Below are 24334 nucleotides of genomic sequence, written 5' to 3' on the forward strand. Positions count from 1 at the left end.
TGGCCTCTTGGGCATCATTTTTCACATCTGAAAATATCAGAAATCATCAGATCTTTGTCATTTTAGCAGAGGTGGACAGAGTACACAGCTTCATTACTTGATTAAAAGTACAGATACCCTTTGCTAAATTTGACTCAAGTACAAGTAAAAGTACAACAGTCAGATGCCTACTTAAAGGAACCGTACTGTATGTAGGATTTCGGCCAAAACTGGTACTACAATCACTTTCAAGATACTGTAGAGCGGTGTACACCGCAGATGTGGTAACTAGAGCAGCTGGCAACCCATATGCCGAAACACTTTGATTACTAGAGGGTGGCGGATCAAGCTAAAACACAAATATGTAAACATCAACATCAGTTAATTTGTCACTGTAAAGCACTTTAGGTGCCTTGATAAAGCACTATAATGCAAGTTGTTGTTGTTGTTCTTGCTGTTGTTAATGGCCTTGAAAAAAAGATTTGGCTGAGATCTGGAGCCAGATTTCTCTCAGTCACTCACTGCTGTTAACCAGGGTAGAACCTTGACCAGCAGTTAAGAGATTATCAGCATGATAGATTATCGTGCAGAGATGATAAATATCATATAAATATTTGTGTCAAGGACAGAGATATCACTAGATATATTATTAGAGGGACTATGTCATCATAAGGGGTGTGTGAACCTTCCAAAATGTTTTTTTCATCATTGTTTTTTATAACAGGTGCTACATGTCCAACTGATTAGTGCACTTGATCTCATATAAGATTTTAGTTGAGCATGGACCAACTAACATGAATGTTTCCATCATCTTGTTGTCACATAAGAAACAATCAAATCAAATAAAAAAAATCAGAGGAATTTGCATTATATGACTGTTGACGCCAGTGTCAACGGGGCCTGATGAGAAATACTGGACAAACAAGAAGACACAGTAAAGTATGCAGTCTAATGCATTATAGCAACTTATTTTAGGTATTAAACTTATTTTTGGTATCTAGGCATTTTCATTTCAAAGACTTGCTATTTCCGCTGATAGGAAAGTGATCTAAAAACCTTTGTGATGATACTGGTGTCTTCAGTTTGGGGACGCTATCAATTACAAGCAGAGAATGAACTATAATAGCACAAGAATTCCTGCTCTCACCAGAGTGTGCAAAGTGTGTTGAACTGCCAATGGGGGAAATAAAGCAGCGGTACAATCACAGATTGTTTCTGAAATGATAATGATAACTGATATATACTGTAAGTATAGTATACTCTTTTGATCCTGTGAGGGAAATTTGGTCTCTGCATTTATCTCAATCCGTGAAGTAGTGAAACACACTCAGCACACAGAGAAGTGAAGCACACACTAATCCCGACGCAGTGAGCTGCCTGCTACAGCGGCGCTCAGGGAGCAGTGAGGGTCGGGGTTCGAACCAGCAACCCTCCGGTTACAAGTCCGAAGCGCTATCCAGTAGGCTACGGCTGCCCCTAACACCTCAATGAGGATTGATAGATGATGATGATAGATTTACACACACTGATAGCTTTAATTAAGTGATACATATTTGTTTCATCTAGGGGGCCAAGACACTCCTTTTAACCTCTTTGCTCAAGGATATAAAAGGAACATCTAGAGCTGACTCTGCGTTGTAAGATAGTGTGTCCTTCCAACCTAGAGCTGAGGTTCACCACCAACAGTAAATCTGCGGTCCCCCGAAAATGTTCAAATGCTGGAGATTGTTACCCGAATGTGGTTTTTGCCGAGATGTCAAAACCACTGGGTCGGCCAAGCGTTCAAGAATGTGCCGACACCCTCCATAGCGACCAGATGACGTAAAAAAGACTAAGATGGGGAACCATCCCAAGGTGTCGTTTGGCTTGTGCTTGTTCGCATTCACACACTAACAGTAGGACACTATATTTCACTGAATATAATCAGTCACATTATGTGTAGTATGAAAGTATGTTTCAGTGGGACATGGAGATAGTGAAACTACTTGTGTGTGTGTGTGTGTGTGTGTGTATACAATGACATATGTATATGTAGGGTTTACTTTATGTGATGCAAACTCTGCTGTTCCACACCTGTCTGTTCCTGATATTTAAACATTGCTTATAGCAAGAATGGATCATAATCAAAATGGCAGCTGTATCTTACCCTCTGTGTCTTCTTCCTGGACTACCTCTGCAATAGGGAAAATAAGAAGTGTCTGACAGTACTGAACACAGTGAAGTCTGTAGAGTACTGTTAGTGTTGACAGTTGAAAGGGAATTAAAGTATGACTTACCATGAGAGTCTTCATCCTGATTTGCCTCTGCAGAAAGGCAGTATTTTAATTACTTAACACATCATGAAAGATTTATACAGGACATTCTCAAGAAGAGAGTGATTTCTTAAAATGGAATTTGGAATCGTACCCATGTATTTAGTGGCTTTGTCAGGGTCTTCCTCTGCACTGTCCTCCTTGTCTGAATGAGACACATACATGAAAGATGAATGTTTGATGACATGCGCCTTCACAAACACAAACACAAAGAATGGTAGCATATTTGTTTATCCAACAGCTCTGAGTTGTAGATTATTACCTGCAATATACAACTGTTTCAGAGAAAAAACGTACGTTTTGTGTTTTTGTAAGTATTGCACAAACACATAAATTTACTGATTGATGATCATGGCTGTCAGTAAGGATTATATTTGTGTTGGACTGTCAGAGCTGATAAGAGTACTGGACTGGACTTTACCTCCTGCTGCTTGGATCTCCTCCGCGTTGTCCACTTGGGCTGCCTCAAACTGATCTATCATCACAAATCAGCAAGAACAGAGGGTCAGAATGGAATTTTATCATACGCAGTGGTGGCCAGGGAAGAGGACAGCAGCATGTCCTAAGCCTCAGTCAGGAATTACAGCCATAGTAGAAACACTAACACGTTAGTTGTGATTTAGCAGTTGGGCTTAGAGTGGATGAAAAAGGACCGAGATCCGTTGGTCAAATGGGTCTGAAACTTAGAGGGTGTAAAACAACTGAAAATAAATAAACAAGAAAACAAATAAATAACAAGCATAAAATGAAGGTAACATAGTAAGCACATTGGAGGAGTAAGGATGTAAGTCTAGATCAGGGGTAGGCAATCTGCGGCCCTATAGCTCCTTTCTGGCTCCCTGGCTCTCTAAAAATGGAAGTTATAAAACATTTCTGTCCCAAAAATATTGCTGTACAATACAACATATATGCAGAGTACGGTGATTATGCCATATGCCTGAGGCTAATAAAGAGAAATATTTAAACTGATTTCCTTTTAAAGTTATCTTTTATCCGATATCTTTGCGGCCATAGACAGATTTATTTTTATTTCTGGTCAAAAAAATGGCCCTTTTAAGAGAAAATGTTGCCGACCCCTGGTCTAGATAAACATTTCATGGTAATTAGTGGATGTGACAGGGCAGCCTGTAATTCATGGGAGTTAATGTACTAGACTGTGTTTCATTGGAGTTATAGTGCCTTCATGGCATGTCAGATATTTGGGAATCCTGACCTCTGACTGAGGAAAAATGACTTGAACGCAAAGTCGGGTCGGATTTTATGATCGGAGACTCCTGCGGGACTCTTATGCCCTGAGGTACCTAACTTGATGTCACAATCATGCTCTCCAATCATGGAGGCATGATTAGCGATTAGCGAACCTCACTCTCATTGCAAATAGGCAAGGTAATTTATTATTAAATTAAAACTACAAATAGAAACTTTGGCCGAGACATTCTCATTGTTACTCAATCAAAGTAAGTAGTTCTTATATTTGTTTTCTGAGCTGATCTCACAAACATACTTTTTTTGGAGGTTGGGATTTTTAAAGATGGGTCCTCCAAGTTTACAGTCGTCATGAAGGCGGCATTAGTGTAGCCTAGATGTTTTTTTGTTTTATTACCTTCTGCAACTTCGGCCTCTTCAGCTTTCTCAACCTGGGCAGCCTCAGCACCCAACTGACCTAAAGAACATCACGCTAAGAGAATTAGGAGGGAATGAAAGAACATGCAAGCAGGGTCTAAAACTGAGAGGTTGTAAAATAACTCAAAACAAGAAAACAAATAAAAAACATATGGGCATAAAATGAAAAAAAAAAAACATCAAAAGTGCATGTAATGCACTGAATGTAAAATGTAAATGTAAATCAGGTTTCTAGACCAAGTATACTTGCGTATACAAAGAATTTGGTCTGCATTTATCCCATCCATGAATTAGTGAACACACAGAGCACACAGTGAGCACACAGTGAGGTGAAGCACACACTAACCCGGAGCAGTGAGCTGCCTTGCTACAGCGGCGCTCGGGGAGCAGTGAGGGGTTAGGTGCCTTGCTCAAGGGCACTTCAGCCATTCCCACTGCTCGGGGATCGAAATGGCAACCCTTCGGTTCCAAGCCCGAAGCTCTAACCAGTAGGCCACGAATGCCCCTAACACACACCAAAGATTCTTTTGTGAGGTGCTGGCCACTGGTAAAAAGTTCAGTGGTAGAGATTTGATGAAAGCCCTATAGGTATGATCTGATGAAGGCCCTATAGGCTGAAACATCATTGTCTAATAAACCTTTTCATATGGAACAAGCGGCACTTCTCTATCATAAAATCAATATGACATAGTGACCACACTGCAAGATGTATGGGTAAATCGATAAACAAAATGTTTCATGAGAAGTACTGCAGGTGAAGCCAAAAAGGTTACCAAAGGTTGCCATAGATGATTAGTGTACTAAACTGGGTAAATGGAAATAATGTAAATAATGTAAAACTGGGTAAATGTACTAAACCTTCTGTAGCTTCAGCCACTTCAGCTAAATGGGCTGCTTTTGCACCTCCCGTCTCTGAAAGATATGAAGCAAAGTTGACCAGGAGGGAATGAAAGAATGTTTCAGAAGAGGGTTAACACTTACTCTTATTCTATGAAAGAAAAAAGTAGGTGAAGCACTTTGACTTAATTAGGAAGTGAAAGACAGGTTTTTCCCAGGGACAAAAAGTGAAAAGGAACTAGGAAATTAACAACATGCAGTAATGGATGTGTGTTAATATTGTTGGGATAATGACAAGGAGTCAAATATTACACTAAAGAGGCCTGAGACTGGTCAAAACTGTAAACAAACAAACAAAAAATCAGAAAAACTTTTCATCGGCTGTTGGTTCCCGTAGAAGCCTAGAAGGCCGCTGAAATGGTACTAGTCGAAGACTGAGACTTCGACTTCGAGTCTTTACCCTTGGTAGCTTGAGTCTCATCAGCAGTCTCCTGCTGGGCTGCCTCAAACTCCTGCTGATCTAATGGTCATCAGAAAGAGAGAGAGAGAGAGAGAGAGAGAGAAAGAGAGAGCACTCTACTAAAATGTAGCACCATTTAGTCATTTCAAATGACAGCTAGCATACAAATCAACAAAAATGACAAAAGAGCAAAAAAGCTAAAACAAAATTATGCTGACACTACAGTTTTAATCATCAGGTGACTCTCAGAGATATCAAACTACCAAATGCAAACCATTGTAAATGTACTAAACTACCAAAACACCTTTTGTGAGTATTCTTGTGAAAAGTAGAGTATACAGGCCAAACATGGGTTTTCATGGTGAGAATACAGCTACAAAGCTGTAAACTATCTGATAATGTATCACTAATGTACTAAATGTTTTAATAAAATGTACCTCTTTTCAGCAGCAAAGTCAATTGGTCCACTGCCGACACAAAGAGAAAAAAGAGAAACATATCATTCTTTCCCCCCCAATCCTCCAGCTGATTCAGGAGACAATCTGGCACTGAGCTGGCTGGCGTCAGTCCACCAGCCCACCCAGAACAACATCATATCCCACTGCTATTAGGGTTAACCCATAAGAGTTAAAACCACAGAGGTCTCTCTCTTGCTATGTGGCAAAAACACAAAAATGTGCTGAATATTCACTCAACCAGAGAGAGGTCGTAATTATGCACACATGATCATCTAGGGTGGTGCTGGTGGGGTGGGGTGGGGTAGGGGTCATGATCTGTACATGTTCAACATCACTGTACCTTTTTCTTCAGATGAATCCTCCTTCTCCTCTGATGCCAGTGATGCTGCATGGGCTGGAGAGATCACAGGGCATCGCATCAGACAGTTCGCTTTTTAAATGTACAGGCCATGAAACTGTTTTTATCAATGTCTATGTGTACACCTTCAAACTCCACGGATCGACATATTGACCCATGCAAAGGAGTGCAGTGTCTTCCAATGCTTGTGTGAATATGAAAATATAGAAATACAGTTGTCACATAATGGCCTCCCCACACTATTCTATCAAGATATCAATCTGCGTAAACAGACAAGACAGTTTATGACAAAATGTCTTAGTAGATGGAAGATTTTTGAGAATATCATTATGCATTGCTTAGTTTACATTTTTGACTGAACCATGTAACCTCTGAATGCCTGCGGTGTCACATTGTTTTAACAGCTTTGCTTTCCTAGCCTAACACTATAAAAAAGAATTCACATTAAAAGTATAAAAACAACACTATTCAGCTTTATCACATCAACACATCATATGAACATCACACACAACATATTTAACACAACAACAACAACAAAAGCATCCAAAAGACACTAAAATAATGATAAGTAAGATTTACCACATTTGACAAATGACAGCTTAATGTTCTCACCATACTGTAAGCCTGCGACGGCTAAGAACACACAGATGGGCACTTCAACTCTCATGTTGCCAAACCTTGAAGTGGGTCACTGTGTCTCACAAAAGTGCTTGTTTGTCAGTCCGTACTTTGAGTCGTGTTTTCTTTTCACTGCCGATGCCTATTATATGCCCCGGGGACATCACATGCTTGGCGAATGCTGGCAGACATCATCCTATTGTCCATGGCTACCTGCAGGCAGCTGGGTGGCACATCGGGGATAACGCACAGACGTGGCATTATTTGGGTGCAGAATGGGCGCCATTGTTGGCCTCGGGGTCAGATGGTCCTTTATTTTGGGTGCCGGGGTGTGCCGGTGATCTGTGTGCATCTGAAGAAAAAGGGATGGTGTGTGTGTGTGTATGTGTGTGTGTGTGTGTGTGTGTGTGTGTGTGTGTGTGTGTGTGTGTGTGGGGTGGGTGGGTGTGTTGGGGGGGGGGGGGCATTACTCATATTGTTGACATCTAAAGTCGTTTCCTCTTTGCAATACAACAAATACAACAGAAATGTTAGCTGGATGTGTATCATTGACATAATGTGCAGAACTTTAGAACATCACAAAGACCAAACAGACTGGTAATTGTGTGCATGGATATGATGCCGAAGAGCCATGCTTTGTCCTCCAGAACGGGATTATGCATTCTAATACATTCTGTGTATACCAGAACCATACGTGTGAAATTTTTTGCACTGAATGGTTTTATTATTCCCGAGAGGAGCTGCCTTGGATTTTCCAGCACTGACAACACTGACAATGTTAACATTCTGCACTTTGGAGAATCCAACTATGTGGATAGATGACTTTGTGGTTTATAATAAAAAGTGCTATTCCTGAGATCATTAATCAACACATCAGCTCACTTTGTGTTCGGGGAAACCGGTCCCATTTATTTCACTAGCCCTTTTGTTAACGATATCAACTATCAATCACTGGTATTGAGCACACCACAAATATGTCATATTATCTGTTGCCAAAGAACTATTTCTTAGCGGTGCCTAGTCAGCGCTTGAACCATATTATGAAAAGCTGTGCGTATATGGACCATTATACAGGACTTGGATCTTTGTCAGGCTCAGAGTAAAAGGTGTGTATCAGTTCTTGTTTGAAACCTACAGTATAAGGGCCCTCTTGGGGTCCATATGGAACCGGTCCAAGACTTATGCAAGAACTAATTAGTCTCAACACTCAGATTTTGTGTTTAAAGTTAAAGGGAACACATGTTTTTACTATCATAAAAACAGACTCAATTTTGCCTCAAGCCAGTTCTCTGTGGTAATGTCGACCCACACAGTGACCAAAGAACATCTGTGTCCATTATGAATTAAGAGAACTGACCACAAGTTGTTTCCTCCAACACACAAATTAGATGCAGCATTTTTTGTTACATCTGCATTTTCTTTCTTTGTGGCCTCTTGACCTTGAGATGTTTGGTAAGGACATTCGAAATTGTTTACACTGCTAAATATTTAATGAGAGGTGACGGAGGTTAACCAAACAGCATTTCCCACCCAAGCTCACCTCTAGTCATCCAAGAGAATTGCATAACACATAGCAGTAGGGGTTTTGATTTATTCACGCACAGGTAGCCTACCACACAGGAATTTGCTTCTGAGATATATATTCTGAAATATACACTTAAATGTGCCAGAAATGCTCTGATGGTTTTAAATAGGAAACATTTTTACAATTCCCTGTCAATTTGTCAAATTACATAACAACCCAAGTTCCCAAGTTTGATTAAAGGCACACTATGCAGGTTTTTTAGCTTAATATGCAAGTTTTTAAGCTTAATTTACCTTCATTTAACAGCTTCAGAGTCATTGGGACAGTTATATGACTTTTTTCGGGTTGAATGGTGGCCGTCTCGCTTCCCCCTAGCACCTGTGAGTGGAAAAACCACCCTTGCAACTGTGCGCCGGCCGGCCGATGGCCTCGGTGTCAGGAATTATAACGAGTGTAACGAATTGCTTTACTGCATTCAAATACACATACACGGCAGGCACCGGCTAGAAAAAGGTAGCGATGGAGTTTCTCAGACATTCGTCATGACAGAGCCAGCGAAAAAGAAGCAAAAACCGAGAAAACAGAAAGGAAATTGCCAATACTGCATAGTTTACCTTTAATAGCAAACATATAGAAAGTATTCACAGCACTTCTTTTTTTCCACATTCCGTTATGTTACCTTATTCCAAAATGGATTCAATTATTTTTTTTCCACAAAATTCTACACACAATACCCCATAATGACAACATGAAAAACATATTTTTATAAATGTTTTATTAGATTGCATTTATTAGAAATAAATAACAAAAATATAATATGTACATAAGTATTCACAGCCTTTGCTCAATACTTTGCTGTGGCACATTTGGCAGCAATTATAGCCTCAAGTCTTTTGGAATATGAAGCCACAAGCTTTGCACACCTATCTTTGGCCAGTTTCACCCATTCCTCTTTACAGAACCTCTTGAGCTTCAGGTTGGATGGGGAACGTCAGTGCACAGCCATTTTCAGATCCCTCTAGAGATATTCAATGGGATTCAAGTCTGAGCTCTGGCTGGACCACTCTAGGACATTCACAGAGTTGTCCTGAAGCCACTCCTTCGATATTTTGGCTATGTGCGTAGGGTCATTGTCCTGTTAAAAGATGAACCGGCGCCCCAGTCTGAGGTCAAGAGCTCTCTGCATTCATCTTTCCCTCAATCCTGACAAGTCTCCCAGTTCCTGCCGCTGAAAAACATCCCCACAGCATGATGCTGCCACCACCATGCTTCACTGTAGGGATGGTATTGGCCAGGTGATGATCGGTGCCTGGTGTCCTCCAAACATAACGCTTGGCATTCACACCAAAGAGTTCGATCTTTGTCTCATCAGACCAGAGAATTTTGTTTATCATGGTCTGAAAGTCTTTCAGGTGCCTTTTGGCAAACTCCAGGCAGGCTGCATATGCCTTTTAGGAGTGGCTTCCGTCTGGCCTACCATACAGGCCTGATTGATGGAGTGCTAGCTATGGTCGTCCTTCTGGAAGGTTCTCCTCTCTCTACAGAGGAACCCTGGAGTTCTGTCAGTGACAATCGGGTTATTGGTCACTTCCCCAACTAAAGCCCTTCTCTCCGATCACTCAGTTAGAGGGACAGCCAGCTCTAGGAAAAGTCCTGGTGGTTCCAAACTTCTTCCATTTACGGATGATGCGGCCACTGTGCTCATTGGGACCTCTAAAGCAGCAGAATTTCTGTACCCTTCCCCAGATCTGTGCCTTGAGACAATCCTGTCTCGGAGGACTACAGACAATTCCCTTGACTTCTTGTTTGTTTGTTTGTTTTGTGGTCTGACATGCACTGTTAACTGTGGAACCTTGTATAGACAGGTATATGCCTTTCCAAATCATGTCAAATCAACTGAAGTTTACCACAGGTGGACTCCAATTAAGCTGTAGAAGCATCTCAAGGATGCACAATGAAACAGAATGCACCTGAGCTCAATTTTGAGCTTGATCTCAAAGGCTGTGAATACTTATGTACAAGTGATTTCTTTGTTTTTTATTTTTAATACATTTGCAAAAATCTCAAACAAACTTTTTTTAAGTTGTCATTATGGGGTATTATGTGTAGAATGTTGAGGGGAAAAAAATAACTCAATCCATTTTGGAATAAGGCTGTAACATAACAAAATATGGAAAAAGTGAAGCGCTGTGAATACTTTCTGTATGTACTGTACCTTTAACCTGGTTAAACACGATCCTTCAGTAGTGGGCTATCTCAAACCTACAACTGACATACCATATTTTATAGATAATTTAAGTAAAGGCTATATCAGGAAGGAAATGTCAGCTCCACTCCATGTTAAACAAAATGGCAAAAATAGTGTACATGTTACTTAACATCTACATCTCATATAAAACAATGGAAAATATTAATTTTAACATGAGTCAATATGCTGTGTGTCTGCAGTGCAGTCCCGAGTGTGTGAGCTATAGCTGTGGTACTCTGACGTGTTCATATAGCTTAACTGTAGTCTGAGGGCAGCCAGGTATTCTCAACATCCTGTTTCTTCCTCTCAGCTTCCAGTTTCTTTGGCACCTCTATGTAGAGCTTCTTGTCAGCCATGGCACAGCTCAGCGCCTTAGGACTAGCCCCATCGGGTATCAAGAGAGTTCAAAGATACAGCACACACATCCAAAAACGATAAATACTGGGTGCTGGACAGAAAAGCAGATGCAAAGATAAGAACAATGAGTCCGCACAACAGAATCTGCTCGCTAAGGAGCAGATTCTGGTGTGCGGACTCATCGTTCGCTCAACCTCCTGCCTGAGCTGCTGCACGTGGTGAGTGGAAGTCGCTCTCATTCCCATTGCCCCACATCACCTGCCTCTGCCTGATCACCTGCAGCCTCCCACCTGCCTGCCTGACGGACAGCTCCTCTGGGGAGAAGCTTCCTCTGTGTCCAGTGACAGGATGAAGTGGTTGTCTCTCTCTCCTCTAGCCTGAGGGAGATGGGCCTAATGATGTCCGTTGAGAGTGTCTCCTCAGCTTCATCAAAGAGAAGGTACTCCTGCGCCTATTGACCTTCTGCTGTTACTCTTCAGCAACTGCAGGCTGCTCTTCATCTCCTGGAGGTCTGCGCATAGTGCATGATCTATCAGGAGGGCTCTGTAATGATCTGAGGATAGAGACAGCATCCATCAGGCTCCCCAAATCAGTAGATGAAGGTTGGAGTTAATGAAGGCACAGTATCTTCACTTAACTTTTATATCAGCTTTGGAGAAGAGAAACACTCAGTTCAGCTTTACATTTGACTCTGACTTGAGCTATATGTTTGTCTCTCATGCTTCTCATACTGTAACTGCCAGACTTTCAGTTCTTTCTGGAATATTCTGGTCATTTCCATAGTTCTCCACTAGGTGTCACCATGAAGTTATTCTCCACACATTTAGAGAATAAGTTAGATGTAGGATTCTGAACAATTGAATAGAAACTTGCATACTGAGAGGTATGGTCTTTATGTCCAGAGTGTAATAGCATTACTTAAAAAAATAACAAAGCATATCCACCTTCTTTTATTTTATTTATCTAAAAATATATTATTTATAATACTCCTCAACCTATTAGATGCAACAACTCTTACTAAACCATTTTAAGAATGTCAAATATCATTTAACAGAATGATAAGACATTTTCCAATATTTTACTGGTTTATTGACATCATAAACAAAGACCTCACTGTCAACTTAATCACATCCAGTTCAAGTGACCCTCAGTACACTGAAGTGGTCTCTTGTGTTAACACTGCATAGTATACGATCAAACACCTATTTTTTTGCACCTAAGTGGCATAGATCAGATGCAGTCTACAGTACTGCACTGGTATATGGACATAGTGGTGTCAGTGCAAACAGTACAAAAGCACATGGAAAGCGGTATTTTCAGATCCAGTCGGCCTGCCGTGTAAACACAGCCCACTGTTCACCAAAGAAAACAGATGTTACTCCCAGTATCTTCACAGACATAAAACGACCATAGCAGAACAGGAACTGTGCCTTCATTCTCACAAAATAAAACATTTGTATAAAACATAAAACAAGATTTATTGTTGTTTCTTCAAATGAACTGATTTAAATTTAACAATGAAGGTCCCTGAACAATCTGAGTAAGTTAAATTATGACCAGACCCTCTGCTAGACGTTTCCTCCTTAAACCATTTTATTAACTCATTAATTCTTCATAGACGTTTTGTCAACAAGCACAAAGTATATATTGCATTTCTTGAATTTCTTTTTAATCGCATTCAGTCCATTCTGCGCCTGACTTCTTCCTTCTACTCACTGAAACAGTAGGTCAGTGTTCATCATGATTGATGGTTTCAAATTCCAAATACCAATTCAAGAGGTGCATGTTCATATTACAGTTGACACAGAAAAAATAAAACTTAGTAAGTCAGACAGAATTCTATTCTTTTTTTAAACAAAGAAAGAAACACAGGAAGAAATGTCAACAATGGCATCACACAAACTCCAGCATAATTCTATAGTTATTGATTTTCCAATCAGTAGTACAAAGACTTAAAAGGCACAGGAGAGGGATATAATACACCCTAATGTACCTTACACTAACCTATGGGCTTGGGTGAGCTTGTTCTATTTGGTCTACATAGCATCAGGAACCGGGAACAGGGAACACCTTAAACTGCGTTCCATCAGCCTCCAGGAAGAGGAAGTACAGAGACCACGGTGGTGAGACAACGCTCAGCAGCAGGTGTCGTCTCACAAACACCTTTAACCCAACCTGGGTGAACCCCGACGAACCTGTTAGTAAACAGGAGTACAGTATAGCGTGGTGCAAGTACACTAAGACCACCAGGATCCCGATATTTCCTAAAGTTAAGATCGGCAAAAGAGCTTAATTCAAGAAGTTAAAAGTAGCCTGGGTGAACCCAGATGAACTGGTTAGTAAATTTGAATTTGCTCTGCATATCTGTCTGGAAAGGAGCCCATTGACCCCCGTTTCCAAACTTGCCTTTCTCTGCTTCCACAGGCATAACCATAAGTGAAATTCAACTTAAATGTGTGCATTAAAGTCTTACCAAATCGTTTCAAAAGTGCAGCAAACTTATCTGTCTCGTAAATAAAGGTTTTAAATGCAGTTGTTCACTCAATTCCAAAGAAAATACACATTCCTGGGTTTTGGTTATTCGGGAACAGACGTCAACGGGCTCCTATCCAGACCAACCTGCAGATCAAATTCAAATTTGCTAACTGGTTCATGTGGGATCACCCAGGCTACTTTAAACTTATTGAATAAAGGTCTTTTGCCGATCTTAACTTTAGGAAATATCGGGATCCTGGTGGTCTTAGTGTACTTGCACCACGCTATACTGTACTCCTAGGGGTTTCCAAGGGGTCTCTCTGTCTGCTTCAGTTACAGTATCAAATAGGAGCCTGGTTACAGTGCAGTATTTCCCATGAAAACTCACATCTCAGTTTGGCCCTGTTTACACAGCAACACACATCATATTTACAAACAGTCCATATTTTTCTTATTGCTAAAAAAGCATTAAAGGCACTTTGGGAATGACAGGTTATTGCAAGTGGCTCACTAAACAAGCATAGTAATTAAAAATCTAGCAGTAGGCCTACCTTGATTTAAAAGGTGCAATACATAACACTACAAATATCGACGAAGCAAATTTCAATTCATGGTGTAAAAAAACACTTGTTTTTTTTAGTCAAAGATACAGTGACTCATTACTGGTCATTATTTAGCAACGACCAGAAGGAAGCCACCAGATGTTGACTTATGAGAAGCACAGAAGCACTCAGAGACAAGCTGATTGTACTGTATAAAAAAATCTGTAAACTACTTTTACATAACTGTTAATGATTATTTGACATTAGCAGCTAATCACAAGACACTGAAGACAGAGAGGCTATCCAGAAAATTCACCTTCTACAGGCAGCAGGTTTCTGTCTACATGTATACCACTAACAGAGGATGACTTCTTAGAAAGCGTATCTAAACATATAACATATTAGGCCCATTTGTATGTCACTTGAGCTTTCAGAAAAACTGTGCCCATAAAATCCTGCCATTTGATGTATTTTAAAAAGTTATTGCTGAAATAATGTGCCTCTGTTGCTGTGCTTATAACACAGACAGACTAACAAGCATATCAAAGACATCTGAGGTGGCATCAGAGACCTGAGACATTTCTTTTAGTATCTACCAAGTGGTTTTCAGAACTTCCTTATTCGCTTGCAGTTTTGCGGTTTTGTCAGCAGTTTTGAAAAGCAATGACCAATGGCGTCAATGGCTTATCTGGTTACACAGATGTTCCCAAAAGAACCACACCACCTTGGTCTTCCTATTGCTCATTTGCTCTCCCACAAGTGCATGTCAGAATACAGTACATTATGAGCTCAACTCAAGAACTCGAACACTGCCGTGACACAATCAGCACAGTGTTGTTCTGTCTGGAGGTTCTCAAGATCACCAAATATGGTCAGTGTGAAAAAAACCTGAAAACAATCGGTTTAACCACGCTCGAATTGCTACAGCCAGCAGCTAACGCAGCCAGGCAGCTACACTCTCGGGGCATGTCCGTGAGCTCTCATGTACATGCCCCCAGTGTAGTGCTGTAGCTGCCTGGCTGTAGCAACTCCAGCTAGGTAAAAAAACATTGTTTTCGGGTTTTTTCGTATTGACAGTACTCGGAGACCTTGAGAAATGGAGATCTATGTGAAAACAAATTAGTAACAAATCCACCTTGAAACACGTTAAAAGCTTCTTTAAGATAAAGAACATATTTTTTATGAAAATAAATATAATACAAGTCGGTAGGTGGTCACCTTTGTGGTCTATTATTAGGTAATGTTTGTGAAATGTGTCCTCCAATCCCTGGTGTATGTCATATGTTGTATGAATGTCATGTTTCATGGGTCATGGACTTACGGTGTTGCTAACAGGGCAAGGTGCCACACCCTATTTTATACCACTAGCAATGCTCAAAATAGAATTACACTTCTGTGGTAGTGTGGTGAGGGTTTCTACAAACAAACCAAAGTACTGTATATGTTATAACAAGACCTGTATCTGTAGAAAAAATATCCATGGCTTCCTGTTCTGGTATCGTCAAATTGACGGGCGGGTTCGGCCTTGCAGCACTGTGCAGATCTAGCGCTTTTAATACGAACATGTCTTACGTTTAGCCAGATCTGCGCAGCGCTGATTCGATTGAACGCGCCCGCTGATTTGACAATACCAGACCAGGAATCCATGGGATTTTATTCCTACAGATACAGGCATTGTTATAACCTCTCTGTTCACTTTGAAAGTTTACAATACGTCGGTTTGTCTGTAGAAACCCTCACCACACTACCACAGAAGTGTAATTATATTTTAAGCATTGCTAGTGGTATAAAATAGCAACTTGCCACCTTGCCCTGTTAGCATCACTGTAAGCCCATTCAGTGATAATGCAAATAAACGGTCTTGCTCAAAACGCCACCAATTAACATAATTTTGCTCTCAATCAAAAGTTTAAAATTGTTAAGTGTCATAAATAGACGCTAGGTTGTTTTTACTCCGGATTTACACTTTAAAAACAGTTCGATTTTAGAAATGTTGTATGGTATCAGAGTTGTTTTACTAACTTGTGCTGGCCTTTACATTATTGTATCATCAATATAATCATTATAATTATATTATAATTATTTTAAAATCATTTGTGTTTGATACTATTTTAAAAGTAGTTAATCATTTCTGCAGGACCAATGGCCTGACGATTAAATTAAAAATTATTTTCGAAACCAAACAGTGAGGCAGCCCTTTAAAGGTATACTTTAGTCCGACAACAACAGCATCTTTTTCTCATGTCCCTTTGTTGTTTTGAGTTTTGCTGAATTAACCCTCCCACAACTTCTTCCTACTCTAAACTCCAATAGTCATGGGGATTTTTTTTTATTTTTGCCAGTTGTGGGCATTACGAGTAAACTAAGACCGGTGAAGAGAGTTAGCTCTGGGGCACGTCTCCTCATCGCCCCCCTCTCCAACCAGTCGTGCCTTTGCGCCTGTCCCCCCCTTCACTCCACACCTTTACAGCTCCCCCCTCAGACGGGTGTGGAGGTCCTCCTGGTCCACCTTGGCGGTCTGGCCATGCCAGCGGTGGTGGGCGAGCAGCGCTAGGTTGCGGGCGGAGATGGCGCTCATCTCCATGGCGCTGGCCGCCCACTCTATGGCGTTCAGGTAGTAGAGGCGTTCGTGCAGCTCGAAAGGCGGCGTGCCGCGGTGTGGCGGGCTGTATGCCGGGTACGCCAGCCAGCGGGTCTCCGACACCTCATCCCACGACACGAACATGGCGCCCAGCTGCTCCGGTGTCAGCGGCCGCGGTGAGAACACCTTCCAGACGGAGGGCTGCGAGGCCGGCGGCCGCTTGTAGCCCGGAGGGATGCTCACGGGGTCCAGCGAGCTCAGGCTGTTGATGTCCAGGCGCTGGTGCTCAGTGGTGAGGATGTCCGAGTAGAAGAAGTGGGCCGGGTCGGCGGCAGAGCCCAGGAAGGAGACGTTGAGCCGGCCGTGGACCAGCGTGGCCATCGTTTGATGGAAGCGGCCAGGGAAGTGCGAGGGAATGGGTGGGGAAAAGCCCAGGAAGGCGATGTCTGATAGGCCCTGGTGCAGGGGTGTGGCCACGATGACAATGTCATAGAGGGAATGAGCTGCACCTGATTGGCTGACGTAATTAACCTCATAGAGGTTAACAGAGTTACCTAACGACAAGGAGAGTGGAGAAGGGGAGAGTAAAACTATGACCCTTTTTGAAACCAAGAGTGACCTGAGTATAATGAGTATAATCATCAGTTTTACATCCAGCGTCTTAAAACTTGTTGAACTCAATACATTAAAAGGTGAAGTAAAAGTCTATCACAACAGATCTAGAATAGATTAAAGCAGATTCTTACCACTCTTGGAGGGTCTGTGTTTGACTGCGATGGCGGTCACACGTGCCTGAATGAGCTCGGCCTTGCTGTGGTACAGAAGGCCAGAACATACCCTCTTATTGCCCCCGTCCACTGCCCATAGCCCCGAGTCTGCCCCGGCGAGAGACACAGCACCTGCAGGACCCAAAACAGCACTAGCTTACACCTATCCAGTCTTAACACAGTGTCCTGGACAGACTTTAACACAGTCCAGGGGGAGGTCTGCAAAACGCATTTTGTGAACAGAGGGTTTACATGAAAAGTTACACTATGCAACAATTTGCTACTTTATGAGATATGCTTTTATACAAAACTTGTTTTGTGGTCATCTTCACATTAGTTTTGATGATGCACTGTCAGGTGAAGGACCGATAAACAGACGTGCAATTCCCAATAGGCTATTCACTATGTAGTTCTGTGTTCAGGGAAGGAGTACCAAGCAAAAATATGAGGAGAGCTTTCACAGTACAACTGTACCTTGCTAGCAGTGGCAACTGGGATGGTGGTGGTGTTTGAAAGGTTCATAGTAGGCCTACATGTGCTTTTTAGGTAGTTTGAAAAATGTGCTGCTTTCAAACCAAACAAAACCTTACTGTAGCGTAATAAAGCATTAGTCGCACCTACAGATGTATCAATCTGTTGTCTTTAAATAAAATATCCTTTGAAATTCATTTCTTGAGTTACTGTTCGACCCTTTACTTTAGAGCTAATAATCATTAGCTGATATGCAATTCATGCAAAAACATGGGGTCGCTTCCAGTTTGTGATTCATCCGTACCCACTAATCCATTGATGCGGACACTCTGGCCGTAATTGACACGTGTGACAGGGGCCACGATGTCATTCAGGAAGTTCTGAGAGAAGCCCTCCCCCATCATGGCTTCTTCCAAGGTCTGATTGGTTAAGGTAAGAAAGGCATCGCCGCCCATCGCATGTAACAGCCTGTCAACACTCGAGAAGGCATAGCTAAACTGCTGGTACTGGTATATCCTGAGGAGAGAGTGAGAGAGACAGAGAGACCATATGCACTGTATATGCAAACTTATCAATTCATCGATGAAATCAATGCAATGGTGAAGGATAAGAGAGCTTCAAATTGAGCCATTCAAAGTCCATTTGATGTGAAAGTTATATCTGAGATTATATGTCCAAACAAATGTATATATTCTGAGTCATTCAAGAGCATTTACCTCAGTGACCCAGTGACTCACCTCATGAACTTGTCCAGAATTCCCTCCACCCACATGTACATACGCAGGAAGTTGAACCCATATTGCCATAGCATCCGAAAGATATTGACAACGAACCAGTCACTCTCCTCAAACGTCAACTCCTTCCCGTCGAAAATTGCCATTTTAGAGGGCACATCCTTTCGTGGATTCAACCCTATCAATGTCGATAACAACAGGGGACCGTGGCAATCAGAAATGTCTACCACATATCGTACATTACATATCTATCACTGCTTACAACTGCTTTCAGCATGTACCACTACATAGACCTCGATTACTAACAAAAGTGTGCAATTCACATTTTGCAGTATATGATATCAACATAACAGCACATCCCATTCAAGGCATTTATTTAAAAGGATTTCATTTGCCATGCTAATCATCTTTACCTAGCTTATCCACAAAGTGCTTCATGTGCAGGTTCAGTGGGTGGATAATGGATCCTCCTGTCTCATATTCGTCACCTGCAATGTTCTCCGTGGCTAGACGGCCCCCAACCTTTCCTGGTTCGAATATGTCAATTTTAACACTCTCTCCAAACTCCTGCCGCAGGAAGTAGGCAGCAGCGGTACCTCCAATTCCTGCTCCAACTATGGCTACAGGGGGGAGAAACTTGTTTTTATGGCACTAAATATACAAACAAGTGGTTTCAAATTATAAGCTTATTACAAGCAGAATTAAAACGAACACTTCCCTTTCCAGCATTGAGACTGACTTTTTGAAGCTTTGTACATATACATCAACTCAATTAATTGTGTTATTACGGAGAATGATAACATATATGTGAGGGCTCACCGATCTTCTTGGGTTGATCTCTGAGCTCTGGGGCAGAAGCAAGACCTCTTCGGCCAAACTGACAGAGCCCCAGGAACACAAGTGTTTTGATTGGAAGATTTGGTGGAAACATTGTTGTCTGATATTTATGAAGTCTTTACAAATATTGACACCTAGGAGGAGGGGAAAAAAGACAAAACTTGAGATAAAGCTGAAATCATGGCCGTATCAATTATGAACTTACACTGACTGTATGTTCAAAAATAATATAACGCACAAACATACATAACAACAATATAAAGTACAAAAGCGCCTAGTGATGCGAACAGTCACCGAAATTACAGTGGTACAGTGGTCGGTGATTTCGAAAGGAAGCAGTCAGAGCACGTCTTAATACAACCAACTTGAACTTTACTCCTACTTTAAGGACAAGGCCCGAAGAAAGTACTACAGATGAAATACAAACACTCAAAATCTATTTGGATTTAACGTGTCATCAACGTTTGATGTCAACTGGTCGAAGAAAGGCACAACAACTCAATTTGGAGTGAGTTATTACAGAACACTTAGTATTTTGCGTAAGAACACATGTCACATTAACTGAACTTTAAGCAGCAAGCTAAGTGTGGTAGCATACCGCACCTTCTTGGTTTTACAACATACCGTGAAGTTAGCAGTTCGCTAAGTGGTTCAACAAACATTAACATCAAAAACGCACAAAATATGCAGCCATTTCTGTCGTGTTAGACTTATTTGAGGAAATGTCGTTTCTCGTTTAACTACATAGTAGTACCCTAACCTCCACTTTCCTATCAAGTTAACCTAACTTAAAGACATCTACTAGCTAGCTAATTTGACTTCAAAGTTAACTTGCGGACATAACTTGATGCGATATTAATTCCGAAATAATTTCACTACATACCATTTTCAGAGATCTCCTAATGTATATGTTTGAAAGTCAAAATAAGTTTGACATCTGACAGCTAAAACTACAAAGTAAAGAGTGAGTTGTAGGTTCAGAGACACTACTCCAGCACAGAATGACAGTATTCACTCCTGTTGACAATTAGTATATGTTGACAATCAGTATACCGCCACCTATCGAACTGGAGTATACAATGGTACTTACTTACAATGCTACACTTTACGACTATACTTCTTCAAAGACACTACATTAAATACATTTATTAGGCCACTTGTTTCAGCAAACTTTTTGTGAGTTTAAGGGGAGTTGCATTTAAGTAATTTATGTTGTGTTAAAAAAGATGTGTCTAACAGCACTTTTATTTTGAAACCTGTGTGACCCGGAAGTAGAGTACCAAAACAGTGTGTCCAGAGCTTGTTTAAAACTTCTCTAGTATGTCGTTTTCGCCACACGTTTGTCACCTCATGCTGGTAAGCTAATAACATTGACTGTATATTTAAGCAAAATTATGTGACATTTTCATCCTGTTGTAACGTTACGTTTTTAAGTATTCCCAACTTTGCCCGAGCTACACGTGATAATGGCGGATCTACCGAAAGACCTCATAGATTTCCTTAAGAATCACCCTTTTCTTCAGGCCACAGACGCCAACAAGGTTTGCACCTCGTTTTTCCCTTGTTGATACTGTGGAAATGTTTTTTCTCTGACAGTACTAAGTCATTATCATTGCACTCTTACGTTATATCTTAACATTAACGTTAGACATGCTGTTGTTGTTCATGATACTTTAAATGACCGTTGTCGACCAAGTATGATGCGTATGGCAAAGTTAGTGCTCCCAGTTCATTCACTTGTATTTTCATACCTCAGATCAAATGTACCTTGAATGGACACGAGTTTCCCTGCAGCCTGAATGAACTAAAGAACTTCACTTTGGGGAAAAAGTACAAGAAATTGAGTGCTGTTGCTGAATTTGATTACAGTCAATATGAGCCCCACGTGGTACCAAGTACCAAAGAGCCGTAAGTAAACATTGACATGCTAACTGCACAATAATTTTTTATGTCCTATGTATTTCAGCCTTTTCCTGCCATGATTGGGGCACTTTGCATTGCAGACTATGTAATGACTGTAATGGTACAAGTCGCTCACAGCATTTTGTACAATATTTATGTGTCCCACAGCAATCATCTCTTTTGCAAGCTGACTCTTCGACATATCAATCGCCTTCCTCACCATGTTCTAAGGCATGTTAATGGAAAACGCTTTCAGAAAGCTCTGCAGAAATGTCAGTAGGCTATTTCCCCCTTTTCATTAACACACTGAACTAGACACAAACCATGACCTCTTGCCTCATGACTTGATGGATTAGTATGCTTGTCATCACTCCCTTACATTTACTTTTACATTCAAGCAGTTTATTTAAATACATTCTGATTTATCAACACTTACACAAGTAACTAAAATTGCCCCTTGAGGACATTAACGTTGTCTAAGTCTAAATAATGCTATCTGCAGTAAGTGACACATTTTAGATATCATCTTGAAGAGATAGTTTTATGTTTTGTTGATGTCAATTAGATTCTCAGGAAGGATACATTCACATGTATACTTTTGATGTTGTCCTTAAAGTGAATGACTGTCTTAACCTTTGCTATTTCACTGTGTTAAGAGGTGATGTTTGCCTGGAATAACAATGTGTGTGGCATACCTGTGCAGTTAAGGAGTGCCAGCAGCAGGGAGTGGAATATGTTCCTGCTCATCTCCGGCAGAAGAGGCGACCCAGAGAGGAAGATGACGGCGAAAACAAACGACAAAACAACCATAAGAAAAAAGGGAACGGGGAGGTGTGGGAGCCCAGTTCCAGTGATGGGGAGGGCAGCGATTCAGAAGACAGCCTGTCAGACCTTTACCCATGTGAGTAGGCTGTGTCCATTCTGAAAAATACACATTTCAACACATTTCGAACTTCTAAACCTTTTCCATGTCCATGTCAAGTGATCATTTATTCAGGCTTTTATAAGTTGTAATAGACGTACTGGTAAGGTGTCACAGAAAGTGCCTTATCAGTATAGAGCTCAATGCTGTCATCTCAAATCGTTCTTTCTATAAAACCACAGCTGAAGCGAAAAAGTATGAGATTGTTGGTTGCCTTCTAGTTTGTAGCAGTAGGTTGCTTGGACAGCACGTTGACATGCGTGTCAAACTATTTACACATAACCAAACAGAATTTTCTAAAGAAGACCCATATGAAAGAGCCAATATCAGCTCTTGACCCATATGAAAGAGCCAATATCAGCTCTTGTGCTGAAATGCCTTGTAATGTGTGATATATTTGCTGTAGTAAAGTATGATATTTTCTTTTGTCTGCATCTTCGAACCAACTGAGGATACTGAACCAAAAGTGAAGCCGAATAGCTCAGATTTGGCTCATCAGCCATGTCATAAAAGGGCTAACCTATTGACAGATCTGCATTAGTACCATGGATGATGATGTGTATGTGATGTGTATTTCTTCACAGAATGTCTCAAAATAATTGTTTTTTTCTTTATTATACTATTTTGTGAACCCTTTTCAAGTCCAGCTACAAATTCTGTATTGGATTGAGGTCTTAGGCACACAAGAACATCCATGTTGTTGTCTTTAAAACATTTCTGTGTAGCTTTCACTGTATGCTTTGGGTCATTGTCTTGCTGGAAAGTAAATCGTCTCCCGTAATTCTAGAGAATTACGACTTCCCTTAAATCGTAATTCTCTTGCAGACTGAATCAGATTGTCCTCCAGAATTTCCATATATTTTGCTGAATTCATTTGACCCTTTACCTTTACAAGCCTTCCAGGGACTGCTGTCGAGAAGCACCCCCACAGCATGATGCTGCCACCGCTATGCTTCAGATTAGGGATGGTGCGTTTGTGGTGATGTGCAGTGTTTGGTGTCCGCCAAACATAGCACCGAGTCTGATGGCCATAAAGCTACATTTTGCTCTCATCAGAGCAAAGAACCTTCTTCCATTTTACCTTGGAGTCTCCCAACTCTTTAGCAGAACTTTAGTCGAGACATAACATGAGCTTTGTCACTTGCCCATAGAGCTTTGACTGGTGAAGAACTTGAGCTGCTGATGCTTTTAACTCCAGAGTTGTCATGGGTGCCTTGGTGCCCCGCCCCCATCAGCATTACTCTTGAATGGTCGCTCAGTTTGTAGGGACGACCTGCTCTAGGCAGATTTACACATTTGCCATATTCCTTACATTCCTTAATGATGGATATCTGTGAACTCCAGTGGATTTTTTTTTTATATCCATCCATATACATTTTCTCTGAGTTGCTTAGAGAGTTATTGTGTCTTCATGGTGGCATTGTAGCCAGGAATACTGATTAACTAGTGACTTGGACCTTTTTTTTGTGTAAATTATTGTAAACAAAAGGCCAAATTAAACTGACCAAAATTCCATTTATAAAAACAAGAAAAGGGGAATATATCCAAAGGGGGGCTAATCATTTTTATATGCACTGTAGCTCAGATGACAAGACTTGAATGTAGGATTGTTACTGTTCAATGCATCTACCCTATTAAACAAAGATGCCATAATGAATGTGGTTCTGTGCTCTATGCTCAGTTCTGATTGATTAGCCCTTTCTCTTCTATGTACAGCATCCCTGTTCACTGTAAAGGAGCCAGAGAAAATGGCAGGTGCAGAGGAAGATGGAGATGATTTTGAGACTGATGAAGAAGACATGGAGGTTTCTGCCATTGAGGAGGAGCAGAAGCAGGCTCCACAGAAACGCAAAAAGGTCGGAAATAATACAGCATACAAGACAAACATGTTGTTATCTGGTTTAGTCATGCTCTGTTTCATCATGTTAATGTTTTGTTGTTTAGTCTGTGTTAATATTCCATGAACTGTTTTTTTTTCCTAACAGGTGCAGCCTGAAGACTTCAAAAAGAAATTTAAGAACAGCAGGAAGAGGAAAGGGTTTCAATTCATTGGCAAAGTCAGAAATGGGAAATAAAAGTATTGTGTTCTCATTATTGACTGACTGATTTATTTCTGTCTCTCAGCCATCACAGACCAAAAAAAAAAATCATCAACCTATTTATGTGAGAAAACAAAATAGTCTACTCTTTTTGTAAAAAAAAAGTCATTTTTTTTTCTTAAATTCAAATTTTATATAAAACAAGCACTTTATTAAGCATACAACATTATTCGGAGTGAGTGGACTATGGCATGTAGTTAAGGTAGGCCATGTTGTCAGAATGAATAAT

General features: G+C 40.9%; 2 protein-coding genes across 5 annotated transcripts; one reads left to right on the top strand and one right to left on the bottom strand.

Annotated features, from left to right (window-relative positions):
• Nucleotides 1-11841: 11841 nt before the first annotated feature.
• pcyox1 (prenylcysteine oxidase 1) lies at nucleotides 11842-20189 on the bottom strand. Of its 2 annotated transcripts, none has more exons than XM_076284217.1 (7): nucleotides 20066-20189; nucleotides 19165-19316; nucleotides 18759-18965; nucleotides 18349-18523; nucleotides 17916-18127; nucleotides 17120-17272; nucleotides 11842-16927 (listed from the first exon to the last, which is right to left on the bottom strand). In XM_076284217.1, the coding sequence occupies exons 2-7, from the start codon at nucleotides 19274-19276 to the stop codon at nucleotides 16257-16259; spliced, it is 1530 nt and encodes a 509-aa protein (XP_076140332.1). In that variant the 5' UTR covers nucleotides 19277-19316; nucleotides 20066-20189; the 3' UTR covers nucleotides 11842-16256. The 2 variants fall into 2 exon arrangements, with proteins under 2 accessions (XP_076140332.1, XP_076140333.1); XM_076284218.1 differs by lacking the exon at nucleotides 20066-20189 and adding an exon at nucleotides 19807-20049.
• surf2 (surfeit 2) lies at nucleotides 19609-24100 on the top strand. Of its 3 annotated transcripts, none has more exons than XM_076284221.1 (7): nucleotides 19609-19690; nucleotides 20617-20723; nucleotides 20939-21090; nucleotides 21253-21356; nucleotides 21788-21985; nucleotides 23723-23862; nucleotides 23992-24100. In XM_076284221.1, the coding sequence occupies exons 2-7, from the start codon at nucleotides 20649-20651 to the stop codon at nucleotides 24079-24081; spliced, it is 759 nt and encodes a 252-aa protein (XP_076140336.1). In that variant the 5' UTR covers nucleotides 19609-19690; nucleotides 20617-20648; the 3' UTR covers nucleotides 24082-24100. The 3 variants fall into 3 exon arrangements, with proteins under 3 accessions (XP_076140336.1, XP_076140335.1, XP_076140334.1); XM_076284220.1 differs by lacking the exon at nucleotides 19609-19690 and adding an exon at nucleotides 20435-20538; XM_076284219.1 differs by lacking the exon at nucleotides 19609-19690 and having other exon boundaries at nucleotides 20453-20723.
• The last annotated feature ends 234 nt before the right edge of the window (nucleotides 24101-24334 follow it).

The sequence above is a fragment of the Alosa pseudoharengus genome, unplaced genomic scaffold (assembly GCF_046254945.1).
Source record: "Alosa pseudoharengus isolate Yale_2024_CS ecotype anadromous, Long Island Sound unplaced genomic scaffold, YU_APseudo_1.1 YU_APseudo_1.1_scf_14, whole genome shotgun sequence".
NCBI classification, from domain to species: Eukaryota; Metazoa; Chordata; class Actinopteri; order Clupeiformes; family Clupeidae; genus Alosa; species Alosa pseudoharengus.

What these genes read in the sequence shown, in the direction of transcription:
- pcyox1 (XM_076284217.1), bottom strand. Translation starts at nt 19,276, where the DNA reads ATGTTTCCACCAAATCTTCCAATCAAAACACTTGTGTTCCTGGGGCTC. An exon ending in ATTCTGGACAAGTTCATGAG is followed by an intron (nt 18,128 to 18,348) that starts GTGAGTCACTGG and finishes CTCTCTCCTCAG; the next exon opens with GATATACCAGTACCAGCAGT. An exon ending in ACACAGACCCTCCAAGAGTG is followed by an intron (nt 16,928 to 17,119) that starts GTAAGAATCTGC and finishes CCTTGTCGTTAG; the next exon opens with GTAACTCTGTTAACCTCTAT.
- surf2 (XM_076284221.1), top strand. Translation starts at nt 20,649, where the DNA reads ATGGCGGATCTACCGAAAGACCTCATAGATTTCCTTAAGAATCACCCT. An exon ending in AGGCCACAGACGCCAACAAG is followed by an intron (nt 20,724 to 20,938) that starts GTTTGCACCTCG and finishes TTCATACCTCAG; the next exon opens with ATCAAATGTACCTTGAATGG. An exon ending in CCTGTCAGACCTTTACCCAT is followed by an intron (nt 21,986 to 23,722) that starts GTGAGTAGGCTG and finishes TTCTATGTACAG; the next exon opens with CATCCCTGTTCACTGTAAAG.